The following is a 21,927-nucleotide window of genomic DNA, read 5'->3' as shown; positions in this document are numbered from 1 at the left end:
GGTGAAATCCAGCAGGTTCTGACAGGTTCTGCCGAACCGGTAGCGGAAATTTTGAGCAGTTCGGAGAACCGGCCAATACCACCTCTGGCTGGCCCCAGAGTGGGGTGGGAATGGAGATTTTGCAGTATCCTTCCCCCAGGAGTGGGGAGGGAATGGGGATTTTGCAGTATCCTTCCCCTGCCACGCCCACCAAGCCACGCCTACCAAGCCACACCCACAGCACCGGTAGTAAAAAAATTTAGATTTCACCACTGCCTTTTGTGACCGCCTGACAAGCAAAGTCCATGGGGAAGCCAGATTCACTTAACAACTGTCTGACTAATTTAAGAACTGCCGTGATTCACTTAACGACTGTGGCAGGAAAAGTTGCAAAAAAAAACTCACTACACATATTTCTCCCTCAGCAACATAAATTTTGGGCTCAATTGTGGTCGTAAGTCGAGGACTACCTGTATTGTAGTTGGTCATCTGGGCTAAAGGTTTTGTGGCTTTATATATAGTTTGCTGAACATATTGTGCGTTCTCAGAAAATTGATTAATGCAATACCGTAACCAGTTTTAAGTACGTTGCAAACTATTGTATTTTAAGTCTGTTTTGAGACCTGATAGCTTTCAAATACTTAAGTCCCTCATCCCCTTAATTAATTTGGGAATATCCGTCTTATCTTTATTAAGACATTTTAAAAATAATCTATGTAGAAAGGCACCTGGTCCCTCAAATAGTGTTGAACTTCAGTTCTATTCCGTTCTCGCTCTCAGTGTTCTGGCAAGGGCTGCTGGGAATTGTAGTTTGATGGTAAACGTCAATGGAGATTCTCAGTCATCCAGGTCACGGTTATCCCAAAAGTGCCTTTTTTTCAAGAGGCAACTGGACTTTCTGGTTTTTCTTTGAAGACGTTTTGCTTGTCATCCAAGAAGCTTCTTCAACTCTGACTGAATGGTGGGGAACGGAGGGATTGATACTCCTTGCAGACAGCTGGTCATTTGCATCCTTTCAGAGAATCATTGAGGCCACTTGGAGGTTTATCTTTTAGCTATACTATTTGGGATGAACCCCCTTTGAATGGTGTGGGAGCAGGAATGGATTTCCAGAGGAAAAATTGCAGGCTACAGGAACCATTTGCAGCACTCAGGTGATCCTGAGGACACAGGTAAACCTCCAAGTGGCTTCAACGACCCTCTGAAAGGATGCAAATGACCAGCTGTCTGCAGGGAGTAGAAATCCTTCCCTTCCCGACCATCCAGTCAGAGCTGAAGAAGCTTCTTGGATGAGAAGCGAAACGTCTTCAAAGAAAAACCAGAAAATCTAGTTGCCTCTTGAAAAAAAAGCACCTTTGGGATTCTTTGATGGTACCTCTCTATCCCAGGCAACATGCCGTCTAAAAGGGGCAGCCTTCAAATCCCAGCATTCCTCCATCCATATGACAATTCTTGAGAATTCTGGGAGTTGAAGTTATCTCACCCGGAGGACCTTTTAGTTGGGAAAACTCCTATAGATCTGCGTTGCTCAACTTTAACGACTTTAAGACGGGTGGACTTCAACTTCAGAATTCCCCAGTCAGCCCTGCTGGCTGGGGAATTCTGGGAGTTACATTACATTGATTGATTGATTGATTGATTGGCCCTTGGGCCATATCAAAGTGCAGCGTTCCAGAAACCAATTATTACTAAAATTTGATCAAAGCAATTGAAAATAGAATTGGATAAAATACAATTTAAAATATGAAATTAGAATAAAATACAATTTAAAATGAAATTGGAATAAAATACAGTCTGAAATGAAATTGGAATAAAGTACAATAATTTAAGATATAGATAAAATATGATAAAATTATATTTTGGTGTCACCCCTTACAATCTACCCCAATCAGTCCCACATATCCAGATCTCAACCGAACCATTTTGCCTAAGCACTGTGCTGTGTTAAATGTTATTTTCAGATTCCGCACATAAGGAATTCTGGGAGTTGAAGTCCATCCGTCTTAAAGTTGCCATGGTTGACAAAAACGGCTATAAAACTTCACCCAAAAAAGATGGGGAAAACAGGAAGCGACAATGACTGCAGAGTATCACAATTGTGATTGTGGCTTTTGTCACCCGTGAAGATCTGTGTGAGACAACACTGATGCTCCCCCAAAGTGAACTCCATAGGATTCTCTCTCTCTCTCGGAAAATAACGATCTTTTTAATATTTTTATCCTGTTTTTCTCTTAACCTTCTTTTCTGCTTCGCCGCACGTCCTTAGGCGGGCGCAGAGACATCAGCATTATAATAGAAGAGCCGGTGGCAGGTTTGGAAAACCAGCATGTTGCAAATCCATCTTCCCTTCTCTTTCCTGCCCCCCCACCTCTCCTCCCCATCCGTTGGCGTTTCCGTGCCCCGAGTTCGAAACTTTTGCAAATTTCTCCCTAAAGTTCTCATCTGGGAATTTAGGAAAAGATCGTTTCTTCCCCCGCATGAACGTTCTACATGCTTGCCCCACAGAACACGCCTCTGCCACGGAATGCACAGGTAGTCCTCGACTTAACAACGGGTCATTTAGTGACCTTCAAAGGTGCAACGGCACTGGAAAAAAGGGCGTTACGATCGGTTTTCACACTTAGCGACCGTTACAGCATCCTAAGCGCGCACGATCAAAGCTCAGAGGCTTGGCAAGTGGTTTATTTTATGATGGTTGCAGAGTCCTGGGGTCATGTGATCGGTTTTTGCAGTCGGTCTTCTCATAAGCAAAGTTAATGGGGAAGCCAGATTCACTTAACAACCATGTTATGTGGTGATTCACTTAACAATTGTGGAGAGAGAGACAGAGAGACAGAGAGAGAGAACAAGAAGAAAGAAAGAAAGAAGAAGGAAGGAAGGAAGGAAGGAAGGGGAGGAGAAAAGAAAAAAGAGAAGGAAAGAAAGAAAAAGAGGGAGGGAGAAAAGAAAAGAAGGAAGGAAAGAGAAAAAGAAAGGAAGGAAGGAAGGGGGAGAGAAAAGAAAGGGAAGGGAAGAAAGGAAAGAAAGAAAAATAAAGAAATGAAGGGAGGGAGAGAGAGAAAAGAAAGGAAGGAAGGAAAGAAAGAAAAAGGAAAGAAGGGGGAGAGGAAAGAAAGGGAAGGAAAGAAAGAAAAGAAAGGGAGGGAGAAAAGGAAAGAAGGAAGGAAAGAAAAAGGAAGGAAGGAAGGGGAGAGAAAAAAAAGGGAAGGGAAGAAAGGAAAGAAAGAAAAAAAGGGAAGGAGAGAGAAAAGAAAGGAAGGAAAGAAAAAAGGAGGGAGGGAGAGAGAAAAGAAAGGAAAGAAAGAAAGAAAAGGAAGGGAAGGAGGGAGAGAGAAAAGAAAGGAAGGAAAGAAAGAAAAAGGAAGGAAGGGGGAGAGAAAAGAAAGAAAAGGGAAGGAAAGAAAGAAAGAAAAGAAAGGGAGGGAGAGAAGAAAGGAAAGAAAGAAAAAAGGAAAGAAAGCAAGAAAGGAAAAAGAGAATGATTTTCTTAACAATTGGGGCCTCATAAAACAGGGCAAACTTCACTCAACAGACGTCTCACTTAGCAACCTAAATGTTGGGCTCAGTTGTGGTCATAAGTCGCGGACTACCTGTATTACTTCCAACCCAGAATGAAGGAGAAACTTCCTAACAGTGAGGACAGTTAACCCGCGGAACGCCTTGCCACAAGAAATTGTGGGTGCTGTCCATCACTGGAGGCTTTCAAGAAGAGACTGGACAGCCCCTTGTCTGAAATGGTATATAAGGGTCTCTTGGCGTAAGCAGGGGGTTGGACTAGAAGACCTCCAAGGTCCCGTCTAAGCCCTATGATTCTGTCCTTAGTGACTTATCCGTGGGTGAGGGATCCATCCCCTGAAACGGTGCCGAACATGGAATTCTTAACAGAGCTCCCTCACCTCCCTTCTCTTCTATCCTTTTATTATTGCCTTTCCTATATCAGAAGGTCTGTTACCAATCTGGTGCCCTCAGCCTATGCTGGCTTACATTCAGGTTTGCTGAGAATAGCAGTTGTAAGCCAGCATCGCCGGAGGACGCCATTTTTGTTCTCAGCATGTCTTTTCCTGTCATTGTTATCATTTTATCATTTCACCGTACGCCCCGGCCTGTTTTTAAGCGAATAAGATAATACCAACTATGTAAAACACCAATGCCTGGGGCACGCTTGGGCTGAATGGAGGCTAAAGCCATGTTCAGTTCAAGCTTGTAAACCTATATTTTTCAACTTTGACAGCTTGAAGATAGGTGGACTTCAACTCCCAGAATTCCCCAGCCAGCATAGCTGGCTGGGGAATTCTGGGAGTTGAAGTCCACCTATCTTCAAGCTGTCAAAGTTGAGAAACATTGATGTAAAGCTAGAATAAAGATTTCAAAATCTGCCTTATTCCAGCATTATAATCCTCTGGAATCGGCACAGATTTCGGAAAAGGGAAGAATTGTGTCTAGGCCCTTCAAAGCTATGCTGGCTGGGGAATTCTGGGAGTTGAAGTCCACCTATCTTCAAGCTGTCAAAGTTGAGAAACATTGATGTAAAGCTGGAATAAAGATTTCAAAATCTGCCTTATTCCAGAATTATAACCCTCTGGAATCAGGACAGATTTCGGAAAAAGGAAAAATTGTGTCTAGGCCCTTCAAAGCTATGCTGGCTGGGGAATTCTGGGAGTTGAAGTCCACCTATCTTCAAGCTGTCAAAAATTGAGAAATATTGATGTAAAGCTGGAATAAAGATTTCAAAATCTGCCTTATTCCAGCATTATAACCCTCTGGAATCAGGACAGATTTCGGAAAAAGGAAGAATTGTGTCTAGGCCCTTCAAAGCTATGCTGGCTGGGGAATTCTGGGAGTTGAAGTCCACCTATCTTCAAGCTGTCGAAGTTGAGAAACATTGATGTAAAGCTGGAATAAAGATTTCAAAATCTGCCTTATTCCAGCATTATAACCCTCTGGAATCGGCCCAGATTTAGGAAAAGGGAAGAATTGTGTCTAGGCCCTTCAAAGCTATGCTGGCTGGGGAATTCTGGGAGTTGAAGTCCACCTATCTTCAAGCTGTCAAAAATTGAGAAACATTGATGTAAAGCTAGAATAAAGATTTCAAAATCTGCCTTATTCCAGCATTATAATCCTCTGGAATCGGCACAGATTTCGGAAAAGGGAAGAATTGTGTCTAGGCCCTTCAAAGCTTCAGGACAGCCTCACGATAAAAAAAACAAATAATCAGAACGAGGTCAGTGTGAGGAAAAAAGCTTGCAAGATACGCTTATCCTCAGCTATATGAAACATGGCGTCATCTTCCAAGCCTTTAATGCGATGGCCAGTTTGGTTTAGTGGTTAAGCAACCAGTCTAGAAAGTAGGAGTCTCAATTCTAGTCCCGCTTTAGGCATGAAAGCTGGCTGGTTGACTTTGGGCCAATCACCAGGAGACGGTGAGTTCTAGTCCCACTTCAGGCATGAAAGCCAGCTGGGTGATTTTAGGCCAGTCACTAGGAGACTGTGAATTCTAGTCCCGCTTTAGATATGAAAACTGGCTGGATGACTTTTGGCCAATCACCAGGAGACTGTGAATTCTAGTCCCGCCTTAGATATGAAAGCCAGTTGGGTGACTTTGGGCCAATCACTAGGAGATACTGAATTCCAGTCCCATCTCAGGCATGAAAGCTAGCTGGGTGACTTTGGGCCAATCACCAGGAGACTGTGAATTCTAGTCCCGCCTTAGATATGAAAGCCAGTTGGGTGACTTTGGGCCAATCACTAGGAGACTCTGAATTCTAGTCCTGCCTTAAGCATGAAACCCAATGAGATGAGTTTGGGCCAATCACCAGGAGAGGGTGAGTTCTAGTCCCAGCTGTGACATGAAAGCCAATTGGATGACTTTGGGACAGTTACTAGGAGACGTTGAGTTCTAGTCAGCTGGGTGACTTTTGGGCCAGTCATTCTCTGTCAGCCCAGCCCACCTCACAGGGCTGTTGTTGTGGGGAAAATAGGAGGAGGAAGGTGTGTTGGATACATTCGCCGCCTTGAATTATTTGTAAAAATGATAAAGGTAAATTAAATGAAATCGAATGAAATTAAATTAAAAGAGTAAAGCCAAGAAACGGAACCTTAACACATTCCGAGCCCCAGAGCCCGGTATTCAGCCAAGATTTAAAGCCTTGTAAACGGCCAACATGGTTGGGGTCGTTCTCATCCCTGAGGGAAGACTATTCCATAAGGCAGGCTCCAGCCGTGAAATCCAGCTCGATCTATCCGGCTCGTGCGAACTGGTAGCACCGGCGGCGGGAGGCTTCGCCAAGGGTGAAATGCTACCGGTTCGCACCAGTTCGGGTGAACCTGTAGTGATAAAAGCTACCGGTTCAAGCGAACTGGTAGTAAAAAAAGCTACTTGTTCGTCCAAACTGGTATCACCAACGATCAGCTGTGCCGCGCGATTTATATTCGGAAATCCTGCTTTCTAGCAAATCTAAACTGTGCGGCACAGCTGTTCCCCCCCCCTCACTGTTCTACTTACCTTGTTAAGCTTCCTTTTTCCGCGCGAAGCGCTCATTTGGTGTGCACTGCCCATGCGCGCTCACAGCAATCCGCGGAGGATTTCACCACTGGGCTCCGCCCACTCGCCGGGACGTCATTACATCCCGTTTTTGACCCTTTGTGCATGCGCTCCCATTCCCGAACCGGTAGCGAAGGTAAGTGGATTTCACCTCTGGCAGGGTCTCCAGCAGAGAAGGCCCATCTTCTAGTTCCCTTTGATTGATGGGCTCTTCAGTTTGCCCAATCTGTTGGATCGAGTTGTACGGGTAGAGACTCTTGGAAGAAAGAGCTGGAGAAAGAATATTGGTGATATTGGAGGAAAAACAAATTCCTGGTGTAGTCCCCAGTTTTCTCCATTCCTGCATTCAGCGGTGGCAAAACCACAGGTTTTGGATATACCGTATTTTTCGGAGTATAAGACGCACCTTTTTCCCCCAAAAAAGAGGGTGAAAATCTGGGTGCGTCTTATACTCCGAATGTAGCCCCGCCCAGCCTCGCAAACAGAGATTTCAGAGGCTGAAAGAAGCTTCAGAAAAACAGCCTCTGAAAGGCTTTTATCTAAAATAAAAGCCTTTCAGTCTTGGTGGCGCAGCAGACTAATAGCCTGTTATCATTCAGCTGTCTGCAAATACTGTAAGTTCGAATCTCGCCAAGGCTCAAGGTTGACTCAGCTTTCCATCCTTTCTAAGGTAGGTAAATTGAGGACCCAGTTTGTGGGGGCAATAAGCTGACTTTGTATAAATATACAAAAGTATGAAGGCTATTGCTTAGCACATTGTAATCCGCCCTGAGTCTTCGGAGAAGGGCGGCATATAAGTCAAATTTTAAAAAAAGAAAAAAATCCCATTCCCTGCTAGCACTGATGACGTTACCTAGTTGGGTCAGGAAAGGTCTGCGAGAAAACAATCAACCTCAGAGAACATCAAGGACCACATAATCCTCCTCTTCCTACTCAAACAGCCCTCCCTTGTAGCACTGATGACGTTACTTAGTTGGGTCATGAAACGTCTGCTCAGAAAGTACCAAAAACCCTGCAACCAACCTCTTTCGGAAACTTTTCCATTCCTCTTTCTGAAAAACGGTGCCCCCCCCCCCACCCCAACACCTTGTCATGCATCTGCTGTTTACGTCTTGTGGGCCTCTGTTCACCCAACATTTGTTGTGTTCTCTTCCTTCCGGTTTGATACGATCCGTTCCACCTTTCCTCCCATGCGGTCCTGTTGGCAGCTCCCCCCCCCCACGCGGTTCGTGGCATCTGACGGCCTCTTTTTCTCTTTCCCCTCTTGTGCCCAGAGTCCAATGGAGACATTTCGCAGTACAAAGGCAGCGTGTCCTGTTCGATGCAGAGCAAGGATGGGAGCGCCCCTGGATCGGTGTACGTCGAATACGGTGAGCCTTGTTTCCATGGGCGGCGTTTTGTCTTCGGAGTCCGTTCAAAAAGGTGGGGAAGGTCGCCACAGAATACTTTTCCCACTAGCTGCTACCCTGAGTCCAGAACGGATCAGATTCTGGAACCCACCAGACAGAATTCAAGCCTGCTCAGTTTCAAGCACAGAAAAAGTATATGTACAAGCAATCCTCAATTTGAGACCCTTCGTTTAGCCACCATTCAAAGTTGCAACTATTTTTGTCTGTCCATCCATCCATCCATCCATCCATCCATCCATCCATCCATCCATCTCTCTTTCCTATCTATACGTGCAGCTATCTGTCTGTCTGTCTATCTCTATCCATCTCTCTCATCTATCTACCCATCCTTCTACCCATCCATACATGCATCTATCCATCTCTCTCTCTCATCTATCTATCCATCCATCCATCCATCCATCCATCCATCCATATCTCTTTCCTATCTATACATGCATCTATCTATCTGTCTGTCTGTCTATCTATTTCTATCCATCTATCCATCTCTCTCATCTATCCATTCTTTTACCCATCCATCCATGCATCTATCCATCTCTCTCTCATCTATCTATCTATCTATCTATCTATCTATCTATCTATCTCTATCCATTCATCTATCCATCTCTCGTCTATCCATCCTTCTACCCATCCATCCATGCATCTATCCATCTCTCTCATCTATCTATCCATCCAACCATTCATCCATCTATCCATCCATCCATCTACATCTCTTTCCTATCTATGCATGCATCCATTTATCATCCATCCATCCATCTATCCATCTCTCTTTCCTATCTATCTATCTATCTATCTATCTATCTATCTATCTATCTATCCATCCATCCATCCATCCATCCATCCATCCATCCACCCACCCATCCATCCATCCATCCAGACAGGCAGAGGGAGACGGACAGATAGGCAGTTAGATATAGACAAACATAGATAGATAGATACAGATAGATATTATCAGCAGTGTTATCCTGGGACTTATATCGTCACCTTCATTTGTTTTGAAAGCAACTTACTTCCTTTTTTCCCCCCATGCCAGACACCGGCCAGTATATCCATCCGGCCGAAGGGATGTTCCGGAGGCCTACAGAAGGCCAATCCCTGATCAGCTACCTGTCGGAACAAGATTTTGGCAGCTGTGAAGACCTGGAGAAGGTAGGGCTGAACAAATTGTAAGCCGCCCTGAGTCTCCGGAGAAGAGCGGCATATAAATAAAAAAAAAAAAATTAAAAATCCTGAGACAGAGGCGTCAATCAATAAATCGGTGGGAACCGTGAAAAGGAGTCTCAAAATCTCTGTTCTTCCTTTTTTTTTTTTCCCCCTCTCAGGATTTTTTTTTACAAAGGATTCTGAGATGGAGGGCACCGTAATGACCCACATAGGATGATATCGTTGTACAAATGTCATAATTTAATACATACTTGTGTCAAAGGTCTTGACACCTATACAGAATTGAATCGTATTTGCATGACAATTCATTGCACAGCTGTCACCTTTTTGTCACTGTTTTAACAGATGGGCCTGAATTCTTGTTTTAGTGTAGGAGTAGCGTCCTTTCCAAAAATTTTAAGCAGCGGTTCTCAATTTCAATGACTTTAAGAATGGATGGACTTCAAGTCCCAGAATTCCCCAGCCAGCCTGTGTAATGGATTACGGTATTTTTCATCCTTGGCAGCTTTTAAGACTTGTGGACTTCCAAGTCCCAGAATTCCCCAGTCAGCCATGCTGGCTGGGGAATTCTGGGAGTTGAAGTCCACAAGTTAAAGGTTGAGAAACACGGATCTAAGTTGTCTTGGACCATCCTGCCATATTTTTAAAAGCTGTGACTGATAAACCACGCAATTTCGTGCCAGTGGGAGGGATATAAGAGCCGAGGTGGCACAGTGGTGAGAGTGCAGTACTGCAGGCTACTTCTGCTGACTGCCGGCCGCCTGCAATTTGGCAGTTCAAATCTCACCTCAGGCTCCAGGTTGACTCAGCCTTCCGTCCTTCTGAGGTGGGTAAAATGAGGACCCAGATTGTTGGGGGCAAGAGGCTGACTCTGTAAACCGCTTAGAGAGGGCTGTAAAAGCACTATGAAGCGGTATATAAGTCTAGGTGCTAGTGCCCTTCCTTCCTTCCTTCCTTCCTTCCTTCCTTCCTTCCTTCCTTCCTTCCTTCCTTCCTACCTTCCTTCCTACCTTCCTTCCCTCCCTCCCTCCCTCCCTTTCTTCCCTCTCCCTCCCTCCCTCCCTCCCTTCCTTCCTTCCCTCCCTCTCCCTCCCTCCCTCCCTCCCTTCCTTCCTTCCCTCCCCCTCCCTTGCTCCCTCCCTCCCTTCCTTCCCTCCCCCTCCCTCCCTCCCTTCCCTCGCTCCCTCCATCCCTCCCTTCCTTCCTTCCTTCCCCCCTCCCTCCCTTCCTTCCTTCCCCCGTCCCTCCCTTCCTCCCTCCCTCTCTTCCTTCCCTCCCCCTCCCTCCCTCCCTCTCTTCCTTCCTTCCCTCCCCCTCCCTCCCTCCCTCTCTTCCTTCCTTCCTTCCCTCCCCCTCCCTCCCTCTCTTCCTTCCCTCCCCCTCCCTTCCTCCCTCCCTCTCTTCCTTCCCTCCCCCTCCCTCCCTCTCTTCCTTCCTTCCTTCCCTCCCCCTCCCTCCCTCCCTCTCTTCCTTCCTTCCTTCCTTCCTTCCTTCCTTCCTTCCTTCCCTCCCTCCCTCCCTCCCTCCCTCCCTCCCTTCTGTTGTGGAACAGTGGTTAGAATGCAGTATTGTAGGCTGACTGCCCACAGCTAGGAAGTTCGAACCTGACCTGCTCCAGGTTGACTCAGCCTTCCATCCTTCCAAGGTGGATAAAATGAGGACCCAGATTGTTGGGGGCAAGAGGCTGGCTCTGTAAACCGCTCAGAGAGGGGCTGTATGAAGCGGTATATAAGTTGCTATTGCAATATAAACCTTTAACAGTATTGGGGCAATCTTATTTGTTACCATAAATCTCATTATAACGGGTTCTCAGCCTTAGCAACTTTAAAATATTATTTATTACTAAACTGATAGGCCACCGTTCTCGCAGTCCGAGGCGATTCTGAGCAGGGGGAGGGAATAACAGAGTTGGAAGGGACCTTGGAGGTCATCTGTCCCATCCCCTGCTGGAGCAGCAGACGCTACACAATTTCAGACAGGTGGCTATCCAGTTTCTGCTTAGAAAACCTCCAGTGATGGAGCATCCATGACTTCTGAAAGCAAGCTATTCCATTAGGAAATTCCTCTTTAGTTCTAGGTTGCTTCTCTCCTGGATTAGTTTCCACCCATTGCTTCTTGTCCTGCCTTCAGGTGCTTTGGAGAATAGACTGACCCCCTCTTTTTTGTGGCAACCCCTGAGATATTGGAAGGCTGCTATCATGTCTCCCCTAGTCCTTCTTCTCATTAAACTAGACATACCCAGTTCCTGCAACCGTTCTTCATATGTTTTAGCCTGCAGGCCCCTCATCATCTTTGTTGCTCTTCTCTGCACACTTTCTAGAGCAGCTTTAAGACTTTAAAGACTTCTCATTCTGGGAGTTGAAGTCCACAAGTCTTAAAGCTGCCAAGTTGTTTGAAGACCTCTGTTCTAGAGTCTCAGCGTCTTTTTTATATTGTGCCAACCAAAACTGGACACAATAATCTAAGTGTGGCCCTATCAAGGGATTATAAAATGGCATTAACACTTCGTGTGATTCGCTTAGGATAGTCATGCCTAGAATCTCCCAGGCAGGGTATATCCCTTATACCTGATAACAGTGTTCCAGGGGCTGTCACAAAGAAGAGGGAGTCAAGCTATTCTCCAAAGCACCTGAGTGCAGGACAAGAAGCAATGGGTGGAAACTCATCAAGGAGAGAAGCAACTTAGAACTCTAAGGAGAAATTTCCTGACAGTTAGAACAATTAATCAGTAGAATGATTTGCCTCCAGAAGTTGTGAATGCCCCAACACTGGAAGTTTTTAAGAAGAGATTGGACAACCATTTGTCTGAAATGGGATAGGGTCTCCTGAATGAACAGAAGGTTGGACTAGATGACCTCCAAGGTCCGTTCCATTTGTCCAGGATAGAATAAGGGCTCCTGCCCGATCAGGGGGTTGGACTATTCCTAATCCTAATCCTAATCCTAATCCTAATCCTAATCCTAATCCTAATCCTAATCCTAATCCTATTCCTATTCCTATTCCTAATCCTAATCCTAATCCTATTCCTATTCTATTCTATTCTATTCTATCCTATTTAAACATTTAATTCTCGACTTCGCGAACAGTTTGACAGCTCCTCTCCCTTCGTCCCAGGAAAACGCCCACTTCAGCATCTCCGAGTCGCTCATTGCCGCCATCGAGCTGATGAAATGCAACATGATGAACCGTCAGATGGAAGAGGAAGAGGAAGAAAGCGACAAGGTGATTCAAGACCTCAAGCAGAAGATCCGTATCCGCCGGCAACAAATTCGGACCCGCTACCTCCACCCGGCGTGCCAGGATGTGGGCTCTGACAGTGAGTGCTTCCTATCCTTTGGAAGGTTGCTCCATTGAGATCCCAAAGAAGCTAAAACCTCAGGCTGTCTCTGAATCTAGGTTTGGGGGTCGAGTTCGGAAGCGTCTCGTCTGGCTTTTCTCAACCTTAGCAAGTTTTAAGACCTGGGTGAACTTCAACTCCGCAGCATTGACTTAATTTAAATGCTGTGACCTAGGCTTCCTGAGTCATTAAAACACACGAGTAGTCCCAAAAACCTCTTTTATTGCAACAGCTGTGAATTACGTTCATTCACAGCTGAGTCCCAATTAGTTGCAAGAAATCCTTTGGGATAATCACCAGCCTTTATCTCCCTTGACACACTGCCAAAGACCTACTTGGCAAAGCCACACAGAGTCCAGAATCAAACAGAGATGCCGACTTGGAACAGGATTAACAACGTTGCTTTCCTGCAAAGGGCCCACGTGCCTTTGCTCCTCTTTTTAGCCTTATGGGAAGGGCCAGTCATCTCCAGGCCTTACTCCTGAGTTGTCCCTTTTGCTTTAGCTGCTGTTGCCTTCTGGCAGCTCTGCACACGCGTGCACTAGGAACAAGCTCCTTCTGTTCCTCTGCCTCTCTGCTGTCAGCCTTTGGAGGCTCTGGAGTCTGCAGAACACTCCCAGACGGCCCTGGCCCCATCTCTGCCCCCGACGCAGAGCCCTCGTCCGGGCCTTCCCCAGAGTCCAGGATTGGCCCATGTTCCTCCCCAGCCTCCTCACTGTTCAACTTAGCTGCCAGCTCCGCAGGCTGCCGGAGGACCACAACAGTAAAGAGTAAAAAAGATAAAGTCTCAAAGGTGCTTTTTCAGGAGGCAACTGGACTTTCTTGTTTTTTCTTTTGAAAACATTTCGCTTCTCCTCCAAGAAGCTTCTTCAGCTCTGACCGGATGGTGGGGAATGGAAGGGTTTATGCTCCTTGCAGACAGCTGGTCATTTGCATCCTTTGAGAGAGTCGTTGAGGCCACTTGGAGATTTATCTGAGCCCTCAGGGTCACCTGAGTGCTGCAAAGGGTTCCTGTAGTCTGCAATTTTTCAAGAATTCAAAGAAAAAACCAGAAAGTCCAGTTGCCTCCTGAAAAAGCACCTTTGAGACAATCATGACCTGGATGACTGAGAATCTCCATAGACTTTTTAAAAGGTAAAGGAGTCCCTGCGGATTTTACTCCGCTAGTCGTTGCCGACTCTAGTGGCCAATGCTCATCTCCGTTACAAGACTGTTGAGCCAGCGCTATCCGAAGACATTTCCGTGGTCATGTGGCCAGCATGACGTCACAGAGCGCTGTTCCCTTCCCACCGGTGGTACCTATTTATCTACTCGCATTCGCAAGCTTTCGAACTGCTAAATTGGCAGGAGCTGAGGCGAGGACAGGAGCTCACTCCATCACGTGGTGCTCGGGTCTCGAACCTGGGCTGCCTGCTTTCCAGCTGACAAGCCCAGCGTCTTAACCGCTGAGCCGTTTGTGATTTAACGACCATTGCAAAAAACATCGTAAAATCAGGCCCGCTCACATGGTGTTGTGAAGTTTCCGAAAGATGCCCTAATTAATTCATGAGCCATGAGCCAAACTTCAAAAGAAATACAGTCATTTATTAGGAGCACCATTTCGGCAATATTCAGATGCAGTTAGAACTAATCCCACGTAGATTTACATTCCCTTATGACCCTGTCTCTCCCCTCCTCCCTGGCCATGTCATAAATCACATTCTCCAATTAAGCACTTTGGCCGGCTGTGAAATCCAACACCCTCCTTCTGATTGCGGTTAGGAAGCATGTATGGAATGTAACTTCAGTTAGGGAAATCAATCAGCTCCATCAGTTCTCCCTCCCTCCTGCTCATGGCAACTTGAAAGCTTTGCAAGTTGACATTCGGCTCCCCTCACTTCCCGAGGGTGACCTGCGCAAAGCAAAACAATTTGAGTACAGATGTAGAGTTTAGGGATGTGACCCCTAACTTTACGACTGTTAGAACTCATGAGCGTAATTGCAGGGTTCAATTATGGTTCTGTTGATGATAGTTGTTGTGGTCCGTCGGCTGCCAGCAGAGCTAGCAGCAGAGTCAGATGAGGAGGAGGTTGAGGGGGAGAGTAGGCCAGTTTTAGAGCTTTTTGGAAGGCTCTGATAAGGAAGGAGGATCAGAGACAGAGGCAGAGCTTCCGTCCTTCCCCAGGTGAGAGGCAGCTGTCTTTGGGCACTGAGCTGAGTGAGGGGGAAGAACAGATGGGGCCCATCTCAGATGCATGTATGCTTAGAGAGGAGAGGAGAGCAAAGGAAAACAATAAGCCGGCTCTCGGGGAAAGGCAGACATAGACGCTAGCGAACGCTGGGTGAGAACAGTAGTGAAGCATCTTCATGATCAGGTAGTTGAAGCTTCCTCATTTTTGCAGGTCTGAAAGCGACAGACAGCGGATCGTATTTCAGCTCCCAAGACTCAACCTGCCCCTCCGACTCGGGGTCTGCGGAAGAGGTGGATGAGTACGAGATCCGAGGTAAGATGACCTCCATAGAATGAGCCCTGAGCTACCCTTCCTTTACAGGTAGTCCTCGACGTACGAACATTGATTTAGTGGCCGTTCGAAGTTACAAAAAGCAGCATTTATTACCAATTTTCAGCAAAAACAACCCTTAATAAAAAGCGGGTTTGCTTTACGACTGCAGTGTTCGCTTTACAACCGTTGTAAAAAAAAAGGTAAAAACGGGACTGGTCATATGGTAACTCACTTTACACCGTCATGACTTACTAATCAGCCGGCTCTTTTATGGGCATAAATCGAGGAGTAGCTGTATTGCAATTGGTCCTTCCATTCTCTTGTTTGAGACATGCTCTTCTGTCATGCCCATGTCCTGCAGATGGAAACGAAGGATCCAACCTGATTCACATGTCCAACAGTGACCTGTCCGTCTCGATGGCCTCGTTGTTTTCAGGTAATGACTTTCCCCTCCTGAACCCTTGGTAAGTCCGTATCAGATATGGCAAAATATATTAGGTGTCAGTCCTGCCCTGATTTGGTCCTTTAGGCAAGGAAGACCCTCGATTCCAATTGTAGCAAAGGGTACACAGTGTTTTACAGTACAGCAAAGCCAGAACTGAAGTTCACGCGCCAAACTTTCCCAGTTAACTTTCCCTGTCCGGTTCCTTCCCCTTGCTAGTCCCTTATTGTCCAATTATCTTTGAATAAATTGTTTTGGGAACTGTCTCTTCAACGGCGGGCTGATTGGTGAGCTATTCCATTCCATTCCGAGCGCTTTGACTTTGAGACAGTGTCTCTGGAAGGTACGATGTTGGCATATGCAGCAAAAAAACCCACCTGGTTTTTTTTTTTACCAAGAGCATAACTTTATTGATAGATCTATACAGGGTGCAGAAGAAGCAAAACTAGCTCTGAGGTTTTCACGCATAAGCCAGCATAGTTAATTTCCCCATTTGGGCCATCCGTTGTCCAACAATCCAGTATGTTCTTTGTGTTTTGGGAAAATAATCTGCGCCTTCAGAAGGTCTCAAGGGGTTTTCTCAGGCTACAAACGGCTCACATAGATTCCTAACTCCTCCCTCCCAGCTCCCAATACATTCCAAGCATTCCCCTCCCCACTCCCTTAATTACTGTTGTCAAGCTGGGAGTAGAGGTGCCTTTATATGAGTCAACTTCGAAACAATGAATAGTTAGACTTCCCCCCGTCCCCACCGGCTCCCTCCCCCCTGAGTGAGCTGGTTTAATCTCTGGAGTTCAATCCCAAATCACTGTTTCCAACCAGTTGCATGGAATTGCAAGGATATTAATGCAAGCTGACGTGTGTCCCCTTGACATTTGAACACTTCTGTAGGCCTGAAGTTGCACACATTTGTGCAAATAGTGTGTCTCCTTCTATATTGCTACTATTGCTTTTACAAATGAAGGTTAGGATCGAGGTTGGCATTGCCCAGTGCCCACAGTCTCCTTAAAACATGTTACGCAAGAAAGTTTTCAGGTCTGGATGATACATTTGCCTTCCTGGTTTGCCCACGTTAAGGTCCTTCTGAATCCAGAATTCATTTTGCTCTGTTGCCTCTGGAAATATGTAAGCAGAATTCCTGGTCCAGAACTGGATAAAGTCTTACGCCAGTGTTTCTCAACCTTGGCAATGTGAACATCTCAACCTGAAGATGGGTAGATGTCAACTCTCAAGAGTTCCCTAGCCAGCTGTTCTACCCCAGCTCCATACACCAACCGTCTTTATTAAATTTATTAAGTAGCAAGAATAAACCCGAGTCCGGCAAAGGTTGGCAACCAGCCCAGAAAACAAGATACCATAAGACTGTTCCAAAAATGCTCTGATGATAATTACAAGTTGTTTCCAGCAAGAAACTTACTAACGGCGTGTGACTTAAATAGGCTAAGGGAGTGGCCAATTATCCTCCAGCCTTACTCTCGAGGAGACCTCCTCCTCCTCCTGAGTAGCCACTCCTGCCTTTTGGCAGCCCTGCGGGCTCGAGCATTGAGGAGAGGCTCCTCCACTTTGCTCTCTCCACTGGAAGGAGCCTCTGGAGGTTCTGAAGGCCCTGGCTGAGTCTCTGCCTCTGGCACCACATCCTCTTCAGCCTCCTCGCTGTCCGACGCGAGCGCCGGCTGCACAGGCTGCTGGTGTGACCCCACACCAGCCTCCTTGTCGTCGGGATCAGCCATGATCTGCGCAGGCCACTGGCGGGCCACAACACCAACATAGCTTACTCTCTTGTTATCCCTTCCTCTGCAATCTCTCCACTTTAGAAGGTAAGAGGAGGGGAAAAAACAGACATGGCTGGCTAGGGAATTCTGGGAGCTGAAGTCCATCTTCAAGTTGCCAAGGTTGACTGGTAGGCACATACGACCCTTTTCCAGATAGGAGTAGATGGATCTGAAAGGTGAGAAGAAGGAAGCTGGTCTCCTTGTCCCCTGCTTGGCTGAGGATTTGAATTGGCAGATCTGGAAATATCTCTGTTGAGTTGAGAACTTCCCCGGTAGAGTTATCAGATGTTTAAACCAGAGGTGGTCCCATTTAGGAGCTGCTTAAATCAGTAGAAATCCATCAGATCAAATATTGTATGTGTTGTGGCCCGTCAGCGGCCTGTGCAGATTGTAGCTGATTCCGACAGCAAGGAGGCTGGTGTGGTGCTGCGCCATCAGCCTGTGCAGCTGGCACCCGAGTCGGACAGTGAGGAGGCTGGAGAAGATGTGGTGCCAGAGGCGGGGATTCATCCAGGGCCTTCAGAACCTCCAGAAGCTCCCATAAGTGAAGAGGAAGAAGAGGAGGAGCCTCTTCTCGATGCACGGGCACGCAGAGCTGTTAAAAGGCAGGAGTGGCTCCTCAGGAGGAGGTCTCCTCGAGAGTAAGGCTTGGGGCTCATTGGCCACTCCCTTAGCCTATTTAAGGAGGAATGCCGACTGAAGCAATTTGCAGGGAACAACTTCGTTCACTCTCCTTCGCGTCTGGATTCTCTGCAAATTGCTTCTGGGCTTTCTGCCAACCATAGTAAGATTGTGATTACTTTATCTTTGGTTTCTTGTAGGCTGTTAAGAAAGTTTATTAAATCAGAAAGACTGATTTAATTTAGTAAACTAAGGTTTGTACAGACTTTGTGTGTGCTGCGTTCTTTGAGGTCCGTAGCTGGGGCAGAACAGTATGGGATCTCCTGCTTGAGCAAGCGGGTTGGACTAGAAGACCTCCGAGGTCCCTTCCAACTGTTTTTTTCTGTATTCCATTTCAAATTTGACATTTCTTCATCTCTGTTATGTTGCGACTTAGACGCGGACATCAAGAGGAGCCAACCTCCGAGTAAAAAGTCCTTCCTTTCCTCTGGCTCCACGTACGTATGCCTACTTCTCATGCTTCGCTCTCCCTCCCTCAGCCCAGCGCAACATGGATTCAGTTAACAGGTAGTCCTCGACTTACAACAGTTCACTTAGTGACCGTTCAAAGACACAGCGGCCCTGGAAAAAGGGACTTTACGACCGGTTTTTTTTCAAACTTACGACCCGTTGCAGCATCCCCAGGGTCACAGGATCCAAGCTCAGACTCTTGGCCACCGACTCATATTTATGACAGTCGCAGGTCATATGAAGGTCCCGTTTTGCGACCTTCCGAAAAGCAAAGTCAATAGGGAAGCCGGATTCATTGAACGACCAGGTTATTAACTTAACAACTGCAATGATTCACTTAACGGCTGTGGCAAGAATGGTCGCAAAATGGGGCATAATTCACTTAGCAAATGGTTCACTTAGCGACAGAAATGTTGGACTCGATTGTGGTCATAAGTTGAGGACTGCCCATAGTTTTCCCTCCCCCCACTTTGAATCATACACATGGATAATGTTGAGAGCTGAAATGCAGGTGGGAATCTCTCATAGAATCACAGTATTGGAAAAAACTCTGAAGGTCATCTAGTCCAACCCTCCGTAATGGTCAGGAAAAACAGTTAAAAACAACTGGTTGCTAGTTTTAGGTCAGAAAGATGACAGAGGTTTTGTCAGGACTACAACTAGTCCTTGACTTGGGACCGCAATTGAGCTCAAAATTTCTTTCATCAAGTGAGACAGTTGTTAAGTGAACTTTGCCTCATTTTACGACCTTTTCTTGCCACAGTTGTTGAGCGAACCACTGCAGTCATTCAATTAATAATCAGGTGGTTAAGTGAATCTGGCTTCCCCCGTTGACTTTGTTTGTCAGGAGAGGTCGCAAAAGGGGATCGACGTCACCTTGAGACGCTGCGACCGTCATAAATAATGAGTCAACTGCCAAGCGTCTGAATCGTGATCATGTGACCCCGGGGATGGCTCAACGGTCGTTAAGTGTGAAAAAACAATCACGAGCCACTTTTTTCAATGCCATGGTAACTTAAAAACGGTCCCTATACGGATGGTTGTAAGTCGAGGACTACCTGTGTTCTTGGAGGGTGTGTAATTTAGAGTTGGGGGGGTGGATGTTGCTAAATACCAGCCTTCAGGAGTTCTGAGATCCAATCCAGCTGGAGGTAGAAGCTGGAAGCCATCTCCAGGACACCTTAATGAAAAGGCGACTTAGAGAAGTAGTAGGGCGAGACTCACCGGAGAGCCTCCATCTCTTGGAGCAGGGAGTAAGGCCCAGGGTTGAGAAGAGCGTTGGCTCCTATGCTCCAGCACAGGGATGGGGTGAGCCCAGCATGGACCACGCAGGAGAAGCAGCAGAGGTTAAGTCCATACGAGAGTCACGGCAGCCCAAGACACGGGAAGGGGTGCTTCGTGTTGGGAAGGGAGCGGGGACACCTTCCGCAGGAGGAGAGAAGGTAGGAAGGGAACGGGAAGGGAAGGGAGAAGACGGGGAGGGAGCAGGGGTGAAATCCAGCAGGTTCTGGAGAACCGGTAGCGGAAATTTTGAGCGGTTTCGGAGAACCGGCAAATACCACCTCTGGCTGGACCCAGAGTGGGGTGGGAATGGGGATTTTGCAGTATCCTTCTCCCTGGAGTGGGGAGGGAATGGGGATTTTGCAGTATCCTTCTCCCAGGAGCGGGGAGGGTATGGGGATTTTGCAGTATCCTTCCCCCTGGAGTGGGGAGGGAATGGGGATTTTGCAGTATCCTTCCCCCTGGAGTGGGGAGGGAATGGGGATTTTGCAGTATCCTTCCCCCTGGAGTGGGGAGGGTATGGGGATTTTGCAGTATCCTTCCCCCTGGAGTGGGGAGGGAATGGGGATTTTGCAGTATCCTTCCCCCTGGAGTGGGGAGGGAATGGGGATTTTGCAGTATCCTTCCCCTGCCACACCCACCAAGCCACACCACACCCACCAAGCCACGCCCACAGAACCGGTAGTAAAAAAAATTTGGATTTCACCATTGGGAGGGAGGGAGGGAAGGAAGGAAGGAAGGAAGTATGGATGGATGGATAGATAATGGTAGATAGGAAGGGAAGGAAGGAGATGGGAATGAGAGGGAGGGAAGGAAGGATAATGGTAGGTAGGAAGGGAAGGAAGGAAGGAAGAAAGGGATACAGGAATAGTAGGTAGAAGGAAAGGGAAGGAAGGAAGGACACAAGAATGAGAGGGAAGAATGAAAGAGGGAGGGAGGATGGAAGGAGATGGGAATGAGAAGAAGGGAAGGAAGGATAATGGTAGGAAGGAAAGGGAAGGAAGGAAGGAAGGAAGGAAGAAAGAAAGGAGGGACACAGGGATAGTAGGTAGAAGGAAAGGGAAGGAAGGAAGGACAGAAGAATGAGGGAAGAATGAAAGAGGGAGGGAGGATGGAAGGAGATGGGAATGAGAAGAAGAGAAGGAAGGATAATGGTAGGGAGGAAGGGAAGGAAGGAAGGAAGGGAAGGAAGGAGATGGGAATGAGAGGGAGGGAAGGAAGGATAATGGTAGGTAGGAAGGGAAGGAAGAAAGGGATACAGGAATAGTAGGTAGAAGGAAAGGGAAGGAAGGAAGGACGCAGGAATGAGAGGGAAGAAGGAAAGAAAGGAGGGAGGGAGGAAGGAAGGAAGGAGCCGGGAATGAGGGAGGGAGGAATGAAGAACAAAAGAAGGAAAGGGATGGTGAAGGAAGGAAGATGGGAAGGAGGGAGGGAGGAAGGATGGAAGGAAGGAAGGTTTCACCCCCCCTCTCGTTCTGGAGCTTCTTCCAGAAAAGAAAGTTCCTCATCCTGCCTGTAGGGGCAGTATTTTTCCAACCAGGAGAACTTTTTAAGAAGTGTGGATTTCCACTCTTACAATTCCTCTGCCAACATCTGCTAGGAGTTGAAGTCCACTCACATCTGAAAGTTGTCAAGGTTGACTAGTTTGGGGGAATTCTGAGCGTGGAGCTGCACCCATATACCTGGAGGTTTCTGGGAGATGAAGTCTCCCCACAGCTTAAAAGCTGCCACGGTTGAAAAACAAACCGTCCCGTCCTATGGCTTTGACATGGGTTGTCGTCTCGACCGCTTCCTCCAGGAGCTACCACAGCTTCCTCAACTCCAACTCGGCCGAAGCCGTAGCCATGGGCTTACTCAAGCAGTTCGAAGGGATGCAGCTGCCCGCGGCCTCTGAACTCGAGTGGCTGGTGCCCGAGCATGACGCCCCACAGAAGGTAAGTATCTCCGGGCAGCTGCTCCTCTGACTAATTTCGCTTGCCTTCCCACCTACAGGAGTGGCCAAAATCGTGGAAACCATTTTGGGAAAAGTTGTAGTTTTGAGGTTCGATGGCTAATAACACCACTTTTTTTCTGGAGTTTCAAGATAATCCTATTCCACTGCTGGAATGGCCTGGTGGCTCAGCAGACTAATAGCATTGTGATTAACACCAGCTGTCTGCAATTACTGTAAGTTCGAATCTCACCAGGCTCAAGGTTGACTCAGCCTTCCATCCTTTTTTTTTTTTATTGAAAAGTTTTATAAGTTTTATAAGAAATACAAACATTTTCTTCCCCCCCCGCCCTTCCCCCCTCAGCCTTTCCCTCCCCCCTTGCCCTCCCACCCATCCCCCCTCAGCCTTCCCCCCCCCCTTCCTTGACTTCCCAGAACAAGCACAGGGTATAGCATCCACA

At 47.0% G+C, this 21,927-nt stretch overlaps 1 protein-coding gene across 4 annotated transcripts in view; it reads left to right on the top strand.

The window, feature by feature from the left end:
- RUBCN (rubicon autophagy regulator) overlaps nucleotides 1–21,927 on the top strand; it is a 74,909-nt gene that overhangs the window by 33,736 nt on the left and 19,246 nt on the right. For 2 of the 4 annotated variants that reach the window (XM_087872002.1, XM_087872005.1), the window contains exons 8-15: nucleotides 2,246–2,290; nucleotides 7,795–7,890; nucleotides 8,960–9,075; nucleotides 12,205–12,406; nucleotides 14,809–14,910; nucleotides 15,272–15,346; nucleotides 18,182–18,242; nucleotides 21,335–21,470. In XM_087872002.1, coding sequence (XP_087728128.1) covers nucleotides 2,246–2,290; nucleotides 7,795–7,890; nucleotides 8,960–9,075; nucleotides 12,205–12,406; nucleotides 14,809–14,910; nucleotides 15,272–15,346; nucleotides 18,182–18,242; nucleotides 21,335–21,470 — 833 coding nt within the window. The remainder of the gene's footprint in view (nucleotides 1–2,245; nucleotides 2,291–7,794; nucleotides 7,891–8,959; nucleotides 9,076–12,204; nucleotides 12,407–14,808; nucleotides 14,911–15,271; nucleotides 15,347–18,181; nucleotides 18,243–21,334; nucleotides 21,471–21,927) is intronic. The other 2 variants (XM_087872004.1, XM_087872003.1) reach the window with 1 other exon arrangement.

The sequence above is a fragment of the Pantherophis guttatus genome, chromosome 6, assembly GCF_059756535.1.
Source record: "Pantherophis guttatus breed Tessera chromosome 6, ASM5975653v1, whole genome shotgun sequence".
In the NCBI taxonomy this organism is placed as follows: Eukaryota; Metazoa; Chordata; class Lepidosauria; order Squamata; family Colubridae; genus Pantherophis; species Pantherophis guttatus.
The sequence above is the reverse complement of the archived record's forward strand: the minus strand, read 5'-3'. Positions and strand labels throughout refer to the sequence as shown.